The 18,043-nt window shown below is 41.9% G+C and overlaps 1 protein-coding gene across 1 annotated transcript in view; it reads right to left on the bottom strand.

The window, feature by feature from the left end:
- Positions 1–6,831: 6,831 nt before the first annotated feature.
- Positions 6,832–18,043, bottom strand: part of LOC112634677 (transmembrane protein 132B) — a 325,168-nt gene continuing 313,956 nt past the window's right edge. Inside the window, exons 7-9 of the mRNA XM_025402374.1 lie at positions 16,434–16,704; positions 14,756–14,947; positions 6,832–13,838 (exon numbers count right to left, since the gene is read on the bottom strand). Of these exons, the coding sequence (XP_025258159.1) occupies positions 12,693–13,838; positions 14,756–14,947; positions 16,434–16,704 (1,609 nt within the window). The 3' untranslated portion in view covers positions 6,832–12,692. The remainder of the gene's footprint in view (positions 13,839–14,755; positions 14,948–16,433; positions 16,705–18,043) is intronic.

The following is an 18,043-nucleotide window of genomic DNA, read 5'->3' as shown; positions in this document are numbered from 1 at the left end:
CAAACAACCCACGGCCAGCAAGTGATGGGTAGAGAAATAAAATGTGGGGTATCCATGTAATGGAAGCTTTCTTTGCCCTAAAAAGGAATAAAGTACTGATACATGCTATAAGTTGGACCAACTTTGAAATCAGTATGCTAAGTGAAAGAAGTTTGGCACGAAATACACCTATTTTATGATTCTATTTATATGAGATCCTCAGAAAAAGAAAGCAAATCTACAGATACAGAAAACAAATTTGTGGCTTTCTAGACCTAATGGGTTGAGGAAAATGGAGTGACTGCTATTAAGTACAGGGTTTCTTCTAGGCAAGTGAACATATGCTAAAATTGATTGTGGTAAAGGTATGAATATACTAAAAGCTACCGAACTCTATACTTTAAATTGTGTTGTGTGTGAATTATATCTCAATATGCCTGTTAACAAATAAAAGGTGAACTCAATCTCCTACACATACATGTGTGGGTGTGGGGGAGCAGGATGTATATGGGAAACCTCTGAACCTCCAGCTCAATTTTGCTATAAATCAAAAAGTGCTCTAAAAAATAAGGTCTAATTAGAAAAACAAAGCAAACCCAAGCAAAAGTAGCTGATTTTGATTTTCTAGTGTGAATGTCTCATTAGTGCTTGGGCCGATAAGAGACAGATTAGTTCTTGTAAACAATGTATTTTTATAAAAGCATTTAGCTTATTTACCTTGCTTAGCCTCAAAAGGGCTCACAGTTTCCTGAACTGAGCAGGTACCTGCCTTCCTGCCCCATTCGTCACTCTTAGATGGGTTTTGTGGTTTGTGTTGAATCCCAAAGCTTTACTGATTCCAGGTATGTATTTAAGCACAGCAAATAATCCACAGGATCAAACAGTTATTCTAAAATCACTCAATATTCACTTCCTCTCCATTCTCCTATCCTCTCTCTCCTTGGGTACTTTCATTTCCTAAAACACTGCTGAAACTAAAAATAAAGTAGAATTTGAATTTGTAACAATATTGACAGAACACTCTGCAGGGGCATTCCTCAAAGTGTGCAATGCAGCCCATGAGCATTTAAATAGGTTTTAGATGAAAATAAGCAAATAACAAATCTAATTAATAAATAATGAATTTAAATGGGGGAAAATGAGAAAGAAAATAAAGGTGGGTAATGTATAGAAAATTCAGAGTTAAGGAATGCTTAACATGTTTTTTTACAGCCATATTTCTCAAAGTCTTAAATACGTCCTGAAAATCTTCATGGGAGAAAATTAAAAAGCATTCCCAAAAACAGAATGTGCTCACAGAATTATATTTTTTAGTGATTTGTTTGTTTCTTTTTATTTTTTTCATCATCGAATCTGGCCAAGCTTAATTATAATGCTCTTGGAGAAATATCATGCCAAAGAGTTCACTACAGTATGACCCAAACAGATTTTATTTCACATTTGCCTACTCAGTTCAAGTGCTCCAACAACAGCTTTAAACTCTTCCCCTCCACCGCCCACCCATTTAAGAACTGAACAGAATTCAGGACACATTCCCAGGCACCCATCTCCTAGATGACCATAAACTCTTTGGAGTAAGAAACACCTTAACACCTCAGACCCAAATCTAGAGCCCTGTACATGGTTGATATGCTATAGGTTTGTTTTTCAAACATCCCTCAGGTCACATCTCCTTCCTGCTGGTGGCCTGCTCACACCCTTTCCACAGGAATCACAAGACAAAGTATGAGCTCCACAGTGAGGTTCCCCCACTCAGCCAGGCTCTAATGAGCTCCTGTCCCTTACATTTCAAGAACACGGAATTCCATACCTCTGTGTGTGCTGCTTCCTTAGCCTGGTACATGATTTTGACTTTTATCTGACCATAAAGACTCCGTACCCAATCACTACTGCCAGAATTCTCTCTTCCTCAAAGTATCAGGTCATTGCAGTCATGGGCTTTCATTGCTTTTTTGCCAGATCCATAAACCTGGTAACAAGGTGGATGTTTTTTACCTTTTATTGTCACATTAATGAAATTAGTGGTTATTTTGGATCATTACTTCCCATTTCATATGAAAGTGTTCCTCTCAATATGAAAAGCAAGTTCTTTTCCTGTTTTGCCCTATAATTTTGGGTTAATGTTAAATAAAGCATATTGGTGGTTTTAAAATCTAGAATATTGCAGACTGAAGTAATGTCAGGTTTTTAAAAATACTTCATTTCTCATATTCACATTTCAACCACATACTCATCGTTATAAATAGATAAAATAAAGTGAACAGCACCCTTGGTTCTATAATTTACCAATAGGTCTCCTATTTCCTGTGCCTTCTCTGAACACACTTCTCATCACCAGGATGAAGACAACATCAGGTGATTCCTGGAACCAGGGCAATCTCTCGGGGCCACTGCAGACCCCACAAATGCTCTTCCATCTGAAGGTTCTACTACAAGGCACATCTAACATTTATGGTAAAACCACATGTAAATATGAAATGCATTTCTTTGGTAAAATTATTGTTTTGCCTATGAAATTATCTGGTTTTAAATACTCTTTATCATTTTCAATCGGCTACCATTCACTGGTATTCACTGTATGCATTTGAAAATTCTTGGACAGTTAGGGAGTCCCACCACGGTTTTCAAATGTCATGAAAATTTCATGGGTTCTAAAGTTAACAGTGATGAAGTTGGCATAATATTAAGTCTTATAGGCATTTAAACATAATCTGTAGTCATTTTAGGTTTGGTAGTTTCCCCTTTGCATTTGAGAATCTGGATATGGAGTTGGAACTGCCACAGGCTGACAGAGGTCTCCAAACATCAGAACTCGATTTCAGATCACGTAAGGAAAGATGGGAAGTTCAGAGGCTCCTTGAGAAGAAGAGAAAGGTTAGGACCAAAGAGTGCTTTAGTTTATAGATCCTCCAGGTAGAGCAGCTTCAGACTTGCAGCAGCTATTTAATCATGCTTCCTAGATGAGCTTTAAGTGCTAACATTTCCTAATTAAATAGGAAGGAACCCTCCCAACCCAGGGACAGATGTGACTCATATAGAGTGACAATGATAAACAATAACATGCTCCCTGAATTGGCCCTTGGTTAACATCACTTTCCCGATTTTTCCTCCTCCATCTCTGATCACCTTCTCAATGCACACAGAAAGGGACACTAGTCATCCAGTTAACAGGCACCATAATGTATAAAAATTCAAATATATATTCTTTTTTCTCACTCTGTCCCCCAGGCTGGAGTGCAATGGCATGATCTCAGCTCACTGCAACCTCCGCCTACCAGGTTCAAGTGATTCTCCTGCCTCAGTCTCCCAAGTAGCTGGGACTACAGGCATGCGTCACCACACCTGTCTAATTTTTGTGTTTGTAGTATAGACAGGGTTTCACTAAACATGTTGGTCAGGCTGGTCTCGAACTCCTGACCTCAAGTAATCTTCCTGCCTCGGCCTCCCAAAATGCTGGGATTACAGGCGTGAGTCACGGCACCCAGCCCAAATATGCATTCTTATTCCTGCTGAAAAGGGCACTGGAAGGTTCCTAGGTCATAGAAGGTCTTTGAGATTTTGTGAAATAAAGTAAGAAACACTGAAATTGGAAATACAAGCTCTCCCCTGCTTTGTATGAAAAATAAACTATTAATATTAGGTAATGTCAATGTCAGTATTGTCATTAATCTTGCAGGTTTAAAACAAGAATACCTGTATATACAATGTACAAGTTCATGCTAACAATTTTTAGGACAAGTATTATTTAAATATTTAGAATACTAAAAGACCAATTTTCAACAGCATTGACCCATAATTATCTGCAGCACCAAGCAAGGTTCTCCATTATGTGTAGCTCAAGACAAGTTTGTGTCCAGTCCACCACGGAAACTTACCTGTAGATTAACCGTGCTCCAAGGTGGCATCAGAGGTCTTGGAGATGCTACCTTCTTGAGTTCTGGTTTACATCTTTGTTTAAAGGAAGTGTCAAGGCATTGAAGAAATGGTTGTATCTCAGCCATGTTCTGTTTATAAAGTTATTGCCCTTTGCACAAAGAGAAGGGATTTCTGTAAACAACTCTTTATGTCTAGAGTAGTGCTGACCATGCTGTTGGTTAAGAAACTGCTACAGACCTGAGTAACTATCACAGGAAGCATGGATGTTGGCTTAAGACTGCCACGGTTATCTGAGAAAGCCATCGTGACACTGTCATGGGCGGGTATTTGCTTTTCTAAGGCTGAATTCTAAGAGATTTTAGTTAGTAATGGCAGACTTTAGTTCAGGCAACAGAGTTATTAAAGCCAATTATCTGAAGAGGGTAGAGGTATGGCATGGTAGAGGTCCTTCGCCTGGTTAAGATTTGCAGAGCAGTGGAGACTCAACACATTGAAATATTTTAGTTGTTATGGAGTTAAATGTAACACATCCCAAGACTATGAACATGAACTGGAATTTTTGGTGCCTAAATGAGCTTTCCTGCCACTCAGACCTCATAAATACTTTCCTGTCGCTTCAAACTTCTGAAGACATATCTGAATAAAGATATATCTTCATATCTTTATTGAATAAAGCTTTTTATAAAATAAAGCTTTTTATAAAATAAAGCTTCATATCTTTATCTGAATAAAGCTTTTTCTCTCATTAAAACTCAACTTTGTCAGCTTTAAAGAAAAATGGACTTTTCTTCCCCTTTTCCAAGAATTGAGTTTGCATGTCTTAGCTATAGACATTCATGGGGCACCACTGTCTTCTTTCTGGATGGTCCCTTCCTAATGTAGACAAGGGCCCAACATGATGTTTTGCCAAAGTATTTTCTTTGGGGCTCAAGAGCCAGCCTATTTCTCTGGGAATCTTGCCCTCATGCTTAAATAAGCCATTGTTTTCCTTTATTCCCAAGGTCTCAGTCCATAACTGCCATCAAGAACCTGAAGACATAGCTTCGTCTATGCCAGACCTAAGGACATCTAAATATCTACCTCTGAACACCTATTTGAAGAAAAGATTATTTCCTGGAACCTACCAATTAATCGTTTTACTATAACAAGGAATCATCCAACATGTTTTATTTCTTCGTTTTGAAAATGTTTGGAAGTGCCTTTACAGAGACATTAAATATACGGTGGAACATACACAACAGGTCATACTGAAACCATAGGTAATATAATGAGATAGATACATTATACAAAAAGGTATATAGAAGCACAATGTCATAACAGCATGCTCTGTTTATAATATCTGGCATTTACCAGGGAACGAGAATCCGATTCAGAAATGTAGAAAGTAAGGGATAACACCTTTTCGAATGCCAGACAAAACTTGTCCCCACCATTTGCTGCCTTGCAATCACCCCAAAGTACACGACTGGCTGGGCTGTGTAGGTTTGGCCACTCACTATGTTCTGCAGCTGAGATCCGGTCCACCTGCCTGAGAAGAGTCTGAGGCTGGGAACTGATACCTAAGACGCACATTTCAATTTTGAGACAACAGCATGCCCTGTAGACACACATTATACATGAGCAGTATTGTAAAAATTATTTGCCATGGGAAGACACACACTACCTCCCTCTAAGAGCACGGGTCTGCTGCATGATACGCGCTATGTGGGTGTGACTATCTTTCAGTGTTTTATAGCCACTTATTTTTCCCTAGGTTTGATCATTTTCTTATTACTTAATTCTCCACTCTCAGCCTTTCATAGTTGTGGTGTTTGCTTAGGCCCACAATAATGTGTGGGAAATACCTAGAAGACCTCTGTAATGGAGGTTGGACAACTGGTTTTGTTCTTGGAATCCACATTGAGTGGGTGCCCTTGCTAGAAGTCCAAAATAAGGGTCACAGCAGAGGATAACTACAGAAAGGAAGTCACTTGGAGATCAAGTCCCTCCATGGGCCAGTTCATCTTTGGGCATGTGAACTGGTGGCTCTGGGGTAATTCACTGCACTGCAGCAATGAGACGGCAATAGGTCCGATGTACATTTCCAGGTGTGCTCGATGGAAACTGTCACCAACCAGATTAATGAAATGAGAAGGCTGAGTGCCTGGGCCAGTGTGCTTATCAATGCCAGATGTGTGCTCCTTCTCAGCCTGTAATATTCATGGAAATGGAAAATGCTTGTACTACGTGGGAAATACATGGATAAAACAGAGATCCTAAAGCGGTTACGATGGAGGAAAAAGGCACGCTCTTTGAGGAAGCATCTCTAAGTGAAATAACGATATCATATGGTCAGTGTTGACACTGGCAATCTGTTATTTCATTCAGAAAGTCAAATTCTTACAAAGGAGGTAACAATAACATGGCAGACTATTTCAGCTCCAGCCTTATAATGGGAAACAGAAAGTCTCACTTGCTTTTTTGGCCACAGGAAGTAAAGAAAGATGTGTCAGGTCAAAAGTTATTTCAGCCATCCCAAAAAAGTAATATTTCCAAATAGGTTTGAAAAAAATCAGCATCACATAGACCCCATATCCCAAAGCGGCATCCATCTCTCTGTTTGTAAAGTGCTTTACTCCAATGGACAAAGTAGATGTATAGAGAGGTCTTCTATCCCCTCAGTTCCTGCAGCATCTAAAGAGACTCCCGTGAGACTCTTGTCGTTAACATAAAATTACCACGTTTCATTTGAACAACTGACCAAGAGCAGCAATTAAATCCAAAGAAATTTTAAAGGCATCTCACAGAATAAGAAGATTGTCCAATCTTGTAAGTTGATAACATTATTGCTTTCTTGGACTGGGAAGATAATTTCCCTAATGAACTTGAACTGTTATTTCTTATCTGGAAAATGATGGTGTCCTATTTGTCTTGAGCCATAGAATAGTCTATAAACACGGTAACCCAGATGAAAATGTTTCTGCATTTTTTTTTGTATTTTTAAAAATTTCTAAAAGCAAACAACAGAAAAACTTCAGAACCTATCTCAATTGTATAAAACCATAAAGAAAGTAACAGGCATTAAGGATTTCAATACCAAAAAATTTCAAATGCCATGTTTACATTTTGCACTCACACACAAAGCCTAAATATAAAGCATTCATTCTTTTACAAATCTTATTTCAAGCTTTCTTTTATCCTTTTCTTGAAACATATTTTACTAAACTGTATATATACATGCACGCTCAGATCTGGGAAGAACTAGTTGTTTTTGTTTTCCTTGTTTTGTTTTTGTTTGAGACGGAGTCTCGCTCTTGTCGCCCAGGCTGGAGTGCAGTGGTACAATCTCGGCTCACTACAACCTCCACCTCCCAGGTTCAAGTGATTCTCCTGCCTCAGCCTCCAGAGTAGCTGGGATTGCAGGCGTGCACCACCACGCCTGGCTAATTTTTGTATTTTTAGTAGAGACAGGGTTTCACCATGTTGCCCAAGCTGGTCTCAAACTCCTGACTTCAGGTGATCTGCCCACCTGGGCCTCCCAAAGTGCTGGACCGGTTGAGTTCTGTGTCAGTGCTCCCATGTTCCCAGGGAAAAGACAAGGAGGAAGCTGTTAGTGGAAAACAGTTACCCAAAGTGCTGAGAAGCAATTCTGATGGGGCTGGGGTTTTGCAACTGGGAGCACATTTTTGGCATTTTGCTGCCAATAGTTTAGAGGCAGGAAATCCTGCCTCCGTTTCACAAAGGCAACTCCTGTGTTTACACCCAATTACTTGAATGATGTCTGAGGGGCCTGGAGAAAGACTAGGTTTGGTATTGGGCATTTATTATGACATGTCAAATTATTGCCTAAGAGGCATCCCCATTCATCCTGAAAGCAAAGAGTAGCATTTGCCAGCATGCCAAAAATGACTCTGCAGTTTCAAGAAATACACACACACCAACAGAGAGCTCTAGCCCCTCTAGGGACTTGGCAAGTGTACCGCCCATCTTTCAGCTGAAACATCTACTTCAGCCTCTCAAACAGAATCCCCACCTGCCCTGCGGTTTTCTTATGTCTCTAGAGCTCTGCCTGTTCTGGGAACCTCAGCACCCTGGGTTCAGCACAAAGCCCCCGCCCCAAGCACATGTACAAGACCAAGCCATTGACAAGCAAAGATCAAAGGGTGGACAGAGGTCAAAGGCTCTCAAACACCCACAGCATCATGCATTTCAGCACTGACTTTCAACATGGTTTGACCCTGGACGGGGCCGTGAGAAACAGATCTTTTTCTGAGACATCTGTTGAGAAGCTTTCCCCAGCCTACTAGGAAAACAATAAGAAATGTTTTAAAAGTAAAATATGTTGGCAACTTTTATGAAATGTTTTCTTTTGATGTCCATTTATTACTGCATCAAGAGTATTAAAATCTCTGGCTGAAAAGAAAGAAACATATCCATATTATAGCCAACCATACAGCTGCTTTAGGGAACATGCAGATAAAATAATGAAACAACTGAAGAATGTTTAAATGTTTATTTTCATGTTAAAAACGATGTGTTACCCTGTGGTTAGAATATACCTTTATGCTGAAAAATGAAGTCACTTTATTTCCGAAATATTTCCAGAAAAAAAGAAAAGGAAAAAATCCAAAAGTCAAGAAGAATAAGATGAAAATGTTCTGGCAGATTCCATCATCAATCCCAACATAAGCCACATCCTTTCTAGGCCAGAATTCCAAATTCAGGGCATTTCATGATGTTATTAGGTCTCAAATGTTTTTCCCACTATCAGTTTAGATATTTTTGAGTGGGATGTCTGTACATTTAAAAGCTACAATTTTGCATGCTTTCATTTTAAAAAACTCGGTGTTTCATTATATTGCCTATATTACATACAAAAATATCTGCAGTCCATATTTTAGCATAACTTTTCCACCATCCATACCGTCCCTTTACATGACAGGTGATATGCATTACATCACACGTATATAATTTTGATAAAAAGGGGAGGGTTGCTGAGTTTATAAACCATCTGTTATGTCATTTACAGAGAATGAAATGGAGAATTTAGACCATTTTTAGGTAATCAGAGTGGAAAACACATTGGTGTCCCTGACATATAGGGTTCAGATGAAACCACGCTCTGTGGTCCTTGCTGTGAGACTGAATAGTTCCCTCACAGAGCCTTAATAGTCCTCTGACAGGGCTCCAACATCCCAGTAATGGGAAGACCTCTTTCTAAAATAATGAAACAAGACTGCTACCAAAATGCACAAAGGTGGACGTTCTAAAACTTAAAAGTTAGCAAGTTACAAATTACTTAGTCTACAGATGTGGCAATGGGACAAAAAGCAATCAACTTTCCCCCTGCATGACTTTATAAATAGAAACTTCTGTCTAGATAGTAAGGATTATTATCGTCTGGGAATTTATCCTGGCCAGTGTGCACTATACAACAGCTAGGAAGTCAATTATTCCTTGTCTTGGGACACATGGAGCATTCTGAGGTTTGCTAGGTGTTGTTTTTCCAGGGCAACCTTCTATTGTCTTTTCTTCTTGCCTTCTCTCAAATGCAACACACCTGTGTGTTTAAGCATCAGTTCTTTGATGTGGCAGCTGCTTCTTGATTCCTGTGTTCTGGCCTCTACTGCAGCACATCTGGACCTTGGAGGCAGCGGTTGCAATCCTCAATGGTTCCAGGTCGTATGCTGGTCATCTAGCGTCTGAACCTCCCTTCCTGTGACCATGGAGTTCACTGTCTGGTGCCTTCTCAAGAGGCTTGCTGGTGTCTCCCTCAGCGGGAGGCTGAGCATTCCATTCCCATGGGAGACGAAGGGACTTTATAAATGTTTGGTTCAGGTTATTTAACAAGACTAATAATGTGGGTCTATCAGCCATAAAATCATGGAAAATCCAGGCAAATTCATGGTCCCCAGAAAATTAGATTTCATGACTTAATAGTTTATACCTTTACCTCCACTTTAGATATTTTGGGGCACAGCGCCTAATAGTTGTATATTGACTAGCTGGAAAACAAGGTGCTATAACCCATGGTTTATAATCTTCAGGAAATATTTAGAGGAGGAAATATTTTAATGAAATTCTTTCATGAGAAATAGTATCCATGCCAAATCTGAGGACAATTGACGGTCACTGCTGATTCTTACTGAATAGTTTGTTTTCTGGCTCTTCAGTATTCACACACACACACACACACACACACACATGGGCATATGTGTGTATATGTGTTTATATACATCTGGGTGTGGGTTCTATGGTGGAAGGAACCCTTCCCCCATGGCCTTCCATTTGATTATTATTTTGAACTGACTGGGTTATAACACAAACGAGCAAAGGTGGCTACACAGGGGCTGTATCACTCAGGGTGACTCTAAGTAATCACAAGAAGCATCTTCAGGACTGTGGCCAGCTTCCAGCCCTGCTGACAAAGCACTGGCATGTTTGAATGCTCCCCAGTTTTCCCCCTGCACCCCATCAAGCACTGCCATCAGAGGGAATGCTCTAATTTGTATGTTCCCTAATAACACTCCCCATGGCAGTGATAATTTCCTTTACCTCCTCCCCAGTTAGACCCCCTACCCAAAGTCTTCACTTTACCAGTGGGCAGGACCCTGCTGTATGTGTGTAAGAGATTTCCTCCCCATTTCAGTGGAGGTTCTTCATTTTCAGAAATGAATTCCCAGTATTTCTGGAATGCTAGAGATCCAAAGGGAGAGAGGACTGAAGAGCCTCTCAGAAAGAGCCGACTCACCTGGATAGCTATGTGCCAATCAGCATATGAACTTTCTTCAGTCCTGTATGGTTCGTTCTGAGCTACCTCTGCACCAAACTCTTTGAAAAAGCTTTTGGCTGACTAAGGAATCTTCCCATAAAGTGTCAGCCATCTCTCTGCAAGCTCCTTTTGCAGCTAATGCCTGGCTCTCCTCGCTTCCTTATCCCATCAAACTGAACTATTTTTGGAACTTCACCAGCTTCAGTTCCTAAGACCCGTTTTATAGAACTAACTGAACACTGGGCTCTGGAGGTCAGGCCTACATCACTTGCAATTTCAGCACTGTTCACAAACACACTGTAGTCCTGTGGGCCAGAGATACAGAAAGAACTTTTTGGCTGCCACGTCATGGCTAGAGGAGGCTGGGTTGTCATGTTCCCATCCAAGGAAATCTACAATAAGAGAACAACTGAACGCCTCTCCTTGGATTAGCTCAGTTGTCAGCCATTTGGGGTCAGGGCACTGCTTCAGCTGACTTCCTGCAGATCCTTCCTACTTTGGGCCTTTAAAATTATATTTCTTAGAGATGCAAATGGCTCAGTAAAGCTCATAATGAGGCATACTAGTCCAGTGTCCACATTTCCAATAATACGATCTTAATAAATATGTCATCACATTTTGCTAATCTGAAATTTTTGCCTTAGGACCATTCATGATGCTACAAAAATAACATTTTTATTTAAATATTATGCAGGAGTTGTTTCTTTTTTTCTCTTGCCATTTTGATTTTTCAATAGCTGTGGTTTTTAAATTTTTTTTCTACAATAGCTACTTCTTGAATTCTGGAATGGTCACTTATTTGTATGGACTTTCCGGGGAAACATTGCTTCTCTCCACAAATGCACACCCTGTCAATGTTTTGTCTCTGCCAGAGTCATGATTGAGGTTTTGTTTTTTTTTGTTGTTGTTGTTGTTTTTTTTTTTTTTTTGGTCATTGTATGAATGGATTTCTATATATTGCTAACTTGAAATGTCATTCTACTTACTTAAAAAAAAAAAAAAAAAAACTTTTGTTCTGGTAAAATGGAAAGTGCAATCTGCATCTATTTCCTAGATAACTTCCTTTCTGTGCAGGTCCATTCTACTTTAAGACTTCAGTTTGGATAACAAATTGTGTTGGCCACAAAGTACTTGTATAAATACAGCTATGTTGGGGCCTTTTTACCCTCAGAAATGCACTCCAGGAGTTCCCCAAGAGTTTTCAACAAGCAGAGAATAAAAATAAATGTTTGTGATTGACAACTTTTCTCCAAATTTTTGAAACTTCACGTAGAAAACTGTAAAGAGCTGACCCTCCCTCATTGTATATTAACATTTTAAGTAAAACCCTTTGTCCCAGTGTTATACAAGAGAGTTCAGCAACAAAAGGAAGAAAAACAAAGTGAGAATAAGCTTCTTGGATACCGTCCCTAGACGAAGAAGTGCGGAAAACTGGAAAAACCTGACATCCTGCCTGGAGACCCAGGAAATAACACGGCATGGCAAATCCCAGGGAAGAAAACTCATGTGTAAATCAAACAGAGCTCAAGGAAAAAACTGAAATTTCTTCTCTTCATGTTTCAAAAAGAATTCCAGAGGTCAAAGGAACAGGTGCAGGTGCAAATGTATATAAAAATAATGAGCAGCGCTCATGACAAATCAGGATAGCTACATTCAGTCATCTTTCATGTATGTCTAAACTCAGGCCAAGGGGCAATTAGTGTCCACTGTGCTTTAAAAGGTCTAGGAATAGAAAAATCAACACCCAAATCTTTTCTAATTCCACATGGCCATTTGTCACGAGATGACTAACAATGTCTGTGGGGTCAGGTTTCATACATTTGCACTGAGCTCGTGCCAGGCAGTCCATAAAACTGTTGTCTTAGAATTTCTTCAGTCCCCACATGTGGCTGTTTTAGAGGCATATCCAGACTGAAAACCCAGCTTCTATAGCTTTCCAGACCTCTTTTACCTGCTTAGAAATGAATCCCACCAGACCTCCACACATCAAACTTTGTTAAATCATCCCCTATTGCTGATCAAACTCACTGCTCCAGCATTCAAAAAACAGAAGGCATAAAGGTGAATACAAACATAAGAAAGGAGTTTACATCTGGTCTTGCAGTCTTTCCATATAGTCTCTAAAGTCCTGTGAATCCCCCAGCCCCATATCTTGGCAGACCCACTTGATGTTATCATCGCTGTCAAACAGGATGGAGTTGGTGTATGGGCCGCCGTCCTCTGGAAGGATGGTGGTGTAGGAAGTGAACTTGACTCTCTTCCTCTTTGGGCCCGAAGAATTCATAGGTTCATTTTTAATTTCTTTCTCATAGACATAGTCAGAGGGTCTGAGGAGTTGACTATGAAAAGTCTTCTGGGAACTGCCGTTCAGAAGGAAGTTCCTCTCCTCAAACTGCAGGCCCCTGTCTATCATGGTTGTGCACTCCTCCGACGGGAGTGTAATGTCAACAGGGTTCTCCAAAAGTTCCACTTCATTCCCAAGCCAGACCCAGTCGTGGGAATGGGGGATGTTGCCCTGCTCGCTCACAGCAAACCTTTTGTGTCTGTATTTCCAGGCAAATGCCACGCAGTTGATCAAGAAGACCAGAATGGCCAGGCAGAAGACGCAGAGCAGGGCATACATGCCAATCTCCAAGTCTGTTAGCCCCCTTGAGGTCACTGTGAGGTCACTAGGATTATTGGGGTCCGGTGACTTCCCTTGATTGGGGAAGCTTGTGAAGGCATCTGGACCACCACTTTTGAATAACTTATTCTTCCCTTCCATGGGAGACTGGGGGGTTGTGCTTTTGTTGGTACTTTCCTCGTGGCCAACAGGCGTGCCATGGTGGAACCATTCCTGGACCGCTCTCTCCTGGTTTCCTTCGCGCTCTATGGAATTACTGAGGTGGTCTTTATATTCCCGACTGATGCCCTCAATATCATTGCTGCCTCCTTGGTGCTCATCACTGCTTGGTTCGAATTTGACCTTGACATTTCCTTTACCCACGGCAAGAACACTCTTCCTCTTGGTCTTCTGACAAGGTTCACTTATCATCATTTCTAACTTAATCAAAGGCCCTTGTCCTTCACCCTCCGCAACCACAATTGGCCATTTGGACTCAAGGTTTGCCTGGACAGACACCACCATTTCATCCAATGATGAGACAGTAACAGAATAATCCTTAGGATCGTAAATGTCTAAAGGTGTCACCGAACCATCACTGAATAAAATCCAAGAACTTACTATTGCTTCCTAAGGAAAATGAAACCAAAGCATTATGTTATAATCAGATTCCTTCAAATTTGAAAACATAAATATAATCTCCTATATAAATTGTTTCAATATAAGGAGAAGATGTCTATAGTTTTATAATCTTGAACAGTTCTGGTTATGCCTTGAACTGGTGGAACTGGCATCAATAATGTGCTTAGCCTCTCTGGGACAAGGAATAAATAATACACTTTAATGACGGCATTAAACTATAATTTATTGCATACATACAATAGAATTTGACCTTTTTAAAAACATATTGAAAGATCAGGCAATTTATCTGAATCAATTTCAGGTGCAACAAATCAGGCTACTGCTCAAGATAATATCACTTTGAACCTTCTTTATTAAGAACCCAGTGGTGACGTAGCAAAACATGCACTGGCTGGGGGAGTGGGGAAGATGCACTGTGAGGCTGGCTGGCTGGAATGGCACGGTGGCTCTGGTATCTTCAGAAATAATCTATAGAAGTTTAGAGATGGGAGGAAGTTTTAGAGTTGACCATAATTATTGTAAACAGTAGCAATTTGGTGCCTATTAGCCATGCATAAGTAGCTGAAATGGAATTTCCAAGTATCAAAAACCACCTGCTTTGGCAAAAGTGAAAACGTGATCCTTTGGCCACGGTCTAGCAGCAGGCTGTGCCTGGCACAGATAAGCCCAGCAGAAAGCAAATGGCGTATGGGGATGTGGTGGGTGTGGAAAAGCACATAAGAGGAAATGTGTCTAAGTCCCTGAATACTTTTCTCAGAGACAGAACAGCCTGGATAAGAAACAAGAAGCATCAAGAATCCCCAGTCCTAGGCATGAGGGCTCTCCTGCTCTCCTTTACAGGACGTGCTAACCGAGACAGAATTCATCTCCACTGACCAGGGAGGCAGGGCCCCTGCGACACTCACCTGCTGTGGGGACTGAAGAACATCCAGGGCAGCGACTGTGGAGACGATGGCCCTTTTGTCTGCTCGGTGTGGCTGCAGGGAGAGAGACATGCCAGCTACGAGCTGCACTCCCAGCTCCGCGATGGTGACTCGGTCATCCAGGACGATTACCGTCTTCTCAGCCAGGATGGAGTCCGAGAGCGGCGAGAGGACCTGAAAAGTCAGCGGGGAGCTCATGCATCTCTGTTCCTCACAAGCACCATGAACCCCTTAACTAGGGCTCCCAACAAAGTGCTCTCCCAGCCCTTGGCTCAATGCATGCACCCGTGGGAATCGGTTAGGAGAGTATTAAGCTGTTGTCCAATCACACTTAACAATTACAGGAGTTTTATATAGATGATCTTGGTCTATTTACTTTCCTCTGATTTATGTCATGATAACAGCCGTGTATTTTCTGAGAGAATCTTGATTTAATTTAGAGGCAGTAATAAAAACCTGTCCATTGATATTAGGTACTCAAAGAGCAACATTTTCCCAACAACTAATATTTAGAATGGCACAGCTGCCCTTAAAACAGGGTGGTCATCCTGTATTACTCAGGTGGACCCAGTGTAATCACGTGAGTCCTTAAAAGCAGAGACCTTTTCCTGGCTGGGGGCAGAAGGGGAAGTTAGAGGTTCAGTGTGGGAAGGACTCCATCCAGCCGTTACTGAAGGCGGAAGAGACCACATGACAAGGAATGCAGGTGGCCTTGGAGCAGAGTGACCCCTGGTGACCCCTGGCTGACAGTGGGCAAGGAAACGGGGACCTAGGTCAGTCCTAAAATCACAAAGCACTAAGTTCTGCCCACAACCTGAAGGAGCTCGGCAGCCAAGTCTTTCCCCAAACTCCCAGATAAGAGCCCAGGCCAGTCGAGACCTGGAGTTCAGCCTCGTGGTGCCCTGAGCACAGAATGCAGCAGGCCCATGCGGACGCCTGACCTGCGGAAATATTAGCTGACAGGTGTTTTTTAAGCTGCTAGTTTGTGGTAATTTGTTACACAAAAATAGAAAACACAGAACATAACATGTTTCATCCAGCTTTGCCAAAAATATAGCTTTGGCTACAATAAAATCTGACTTAGTTAACTCTGAGCAGAAACATTTTAAATTTGTATAAAGAAATATTCTGCACCATTTCTGCACACTTATCCTGTCAAATTGGCTAGAAAATAATTTTACTGTCACTATGATAAAGAATATTTAGCTATGGATTATTATGTTTTGAAAAAAGTTTGTCTGCAAGGTATGATATAACTAAATGGTTAAACTTCAAGGTTAGGAGGAAAAAAACTAGCTTTCAGCAGTTCAACCACCTTCTATTGGTGATTACAAAATGGAGAGTATGATATTGGGGAAAAGATTATTTACACTACATGTTTCATTTAGCCTTCTTGGTAAAAGGGATTAGATATTTTTGTCAACTCTCTAAAATGCGAAAATTAATCTGAGTTTAGGTTATTAAAACTGGTGAATGCTCTATTGCTTCTCATTATTCTCTTACAAACAAACAGAGGCAATGCATGCACAGTGACACACGTTGATATGCACGGCCACGTGCACATGCACACACAGACACACATCTGCACAACAGCATCTACCTGGCCACTCATCAACACAGACTGGTGCTGGGCAAAGTGGCAAGGCATGGCAGCGTGTACCTGCACCGTGGTTATTCCCGGCTCCCGACCAGCCAGGGTCCTGCCGTCCTGTAACTGAGCGATTTTCGGCTCTTCCACCTTCATGAACTCGGTCACAAGGTCAGTGATGTCAAACTGCCAGTCGGGGCCCAGCATGTAGGTGAGCTGCCCTAAGTCAGGCGACTCGGCCACAAACTGGGTGAGGACGCGCACCGTGGCGTGCTGGTACTGCAGGGAGCAGCCTCGTCCCTTCTTCTCCTCATCGTCCTCGTCATCGCTATCCCGGGTAGGCCTAGAGCACAAGGAATCAAAACAGAATAAAGTCCCCATTGTTAAGAAGTTCTACATGCCCTTGTTTTTCAGATTCTAGGTGAGCCCACAGAATGAAATGAAATGGTCTTTCTCCTGCCGGACCTGCTCAGCCATCTACCCATTCCCTGTTCATTCACTCATTCCACAAGCACTTTGGTGAGGATCACGTGCTTTGTGCTTGCAACAGGAATGGCAAGGGCAGCTCCTGCCTTCCTGACCCATACAGAGGCTGAGGCTCTGGTCCTGGTGTCCTGGAAACTGGTAATTTTAAAACCATTCCCCTGTGGGATGGAGGAACCTAAGATATGAGTCAGAACTGCTGTTTGGATTCATTTTGATATTGGACCTCATGCTAAGTTCTCTACCCTCTCACAGGCTCCGCTACCTCCCCTTGGAAACGAACACATAGGAACAGCTGGGCCCCTTTCCTCCCTCATAGTTCCACATGAGGACCAAGTAGGTCAAGGTACGATGACATCTCAGAAATGGCCCTTTAGGAACCCCAGACCAACCAGGAACTATCGGCCGTGGATGGTTCTAACACCCCACCTCCTCATTGGCTGAGGCCCTCTAGTCTGTACAGAAAGAAGCAGCTTCCTGAGCTTATGGCCCTAAAGTCTGCCAAAGGATCCTTTCCTTCTACCGTCCTACACTAATCTAAAATCACTGCTCTGGGAGCAGACCTGCCCATGCTACTGCTAAAACATTTGAAATGTGTCTCTCCTGTTGCCCGTCCTGGCTTCTCCCTTCCTTCCTTATGGCTCTGGCCCTTCCTCTCTCCCTGGCACCTGTTATCCTCTAACCTCCACCTGTCCACAATCCACCCTGAGAAAGCCTCTCTGGCTCTGCAATTCCAGAACCTTCCCCTCAAGAAGTAGCAGTCCTGTGTCCCTTTGAGAGTGCTTTGTTTGGTGACTACTGACCAGTCTGTGCCCTCGGTGCCTGGGGATTGTGTCAGGGGAGAAAGGGGAGAAGGGGAGTGACTCGTGCATGCTGAATTAGACCTACTGTGTGTCCTCTTCCACGTGCTTACATAAGGATGAGAGCGGACATCGATTGCCCATGCAGCACACAACAGCCATGCATATTTAATGCATGTAATCTTCACACACCCCCAAAGAGCGAGGTTGAATTATTTCTCTGATCTTACCAGTGAGGAAACCAAGACATGGTTTGTGTGGCCACTCAGCCAGGGCCACACAGCTGGCCGTCTCCCGAGGCAGGGCCCACACAACCAGGCCAGCTGCCCCATCACGTGTGTCCCCTTCCTTTCTATAGCTAAGTCCATTCATCTTCTCAACAGCTATGAAACATGTTCT

This window comes from Theropithecus gelada, chromosome 11 (assembly GCF_003255815.1).
Source record: "Theropithecus gelada isolate Dixy chromosome 11, Tgel_1.0, whole genome shotgun sequence".
Lineage (NCBI taxonomy): Eukaryota > Metazoa > Chordata > Mammalia > Primates > Cercopithecidae > Theropithecus > Theropithecus gelada.
This window is presented reverse-complemented; position numbering and strand designations above follow the sequence as displayed.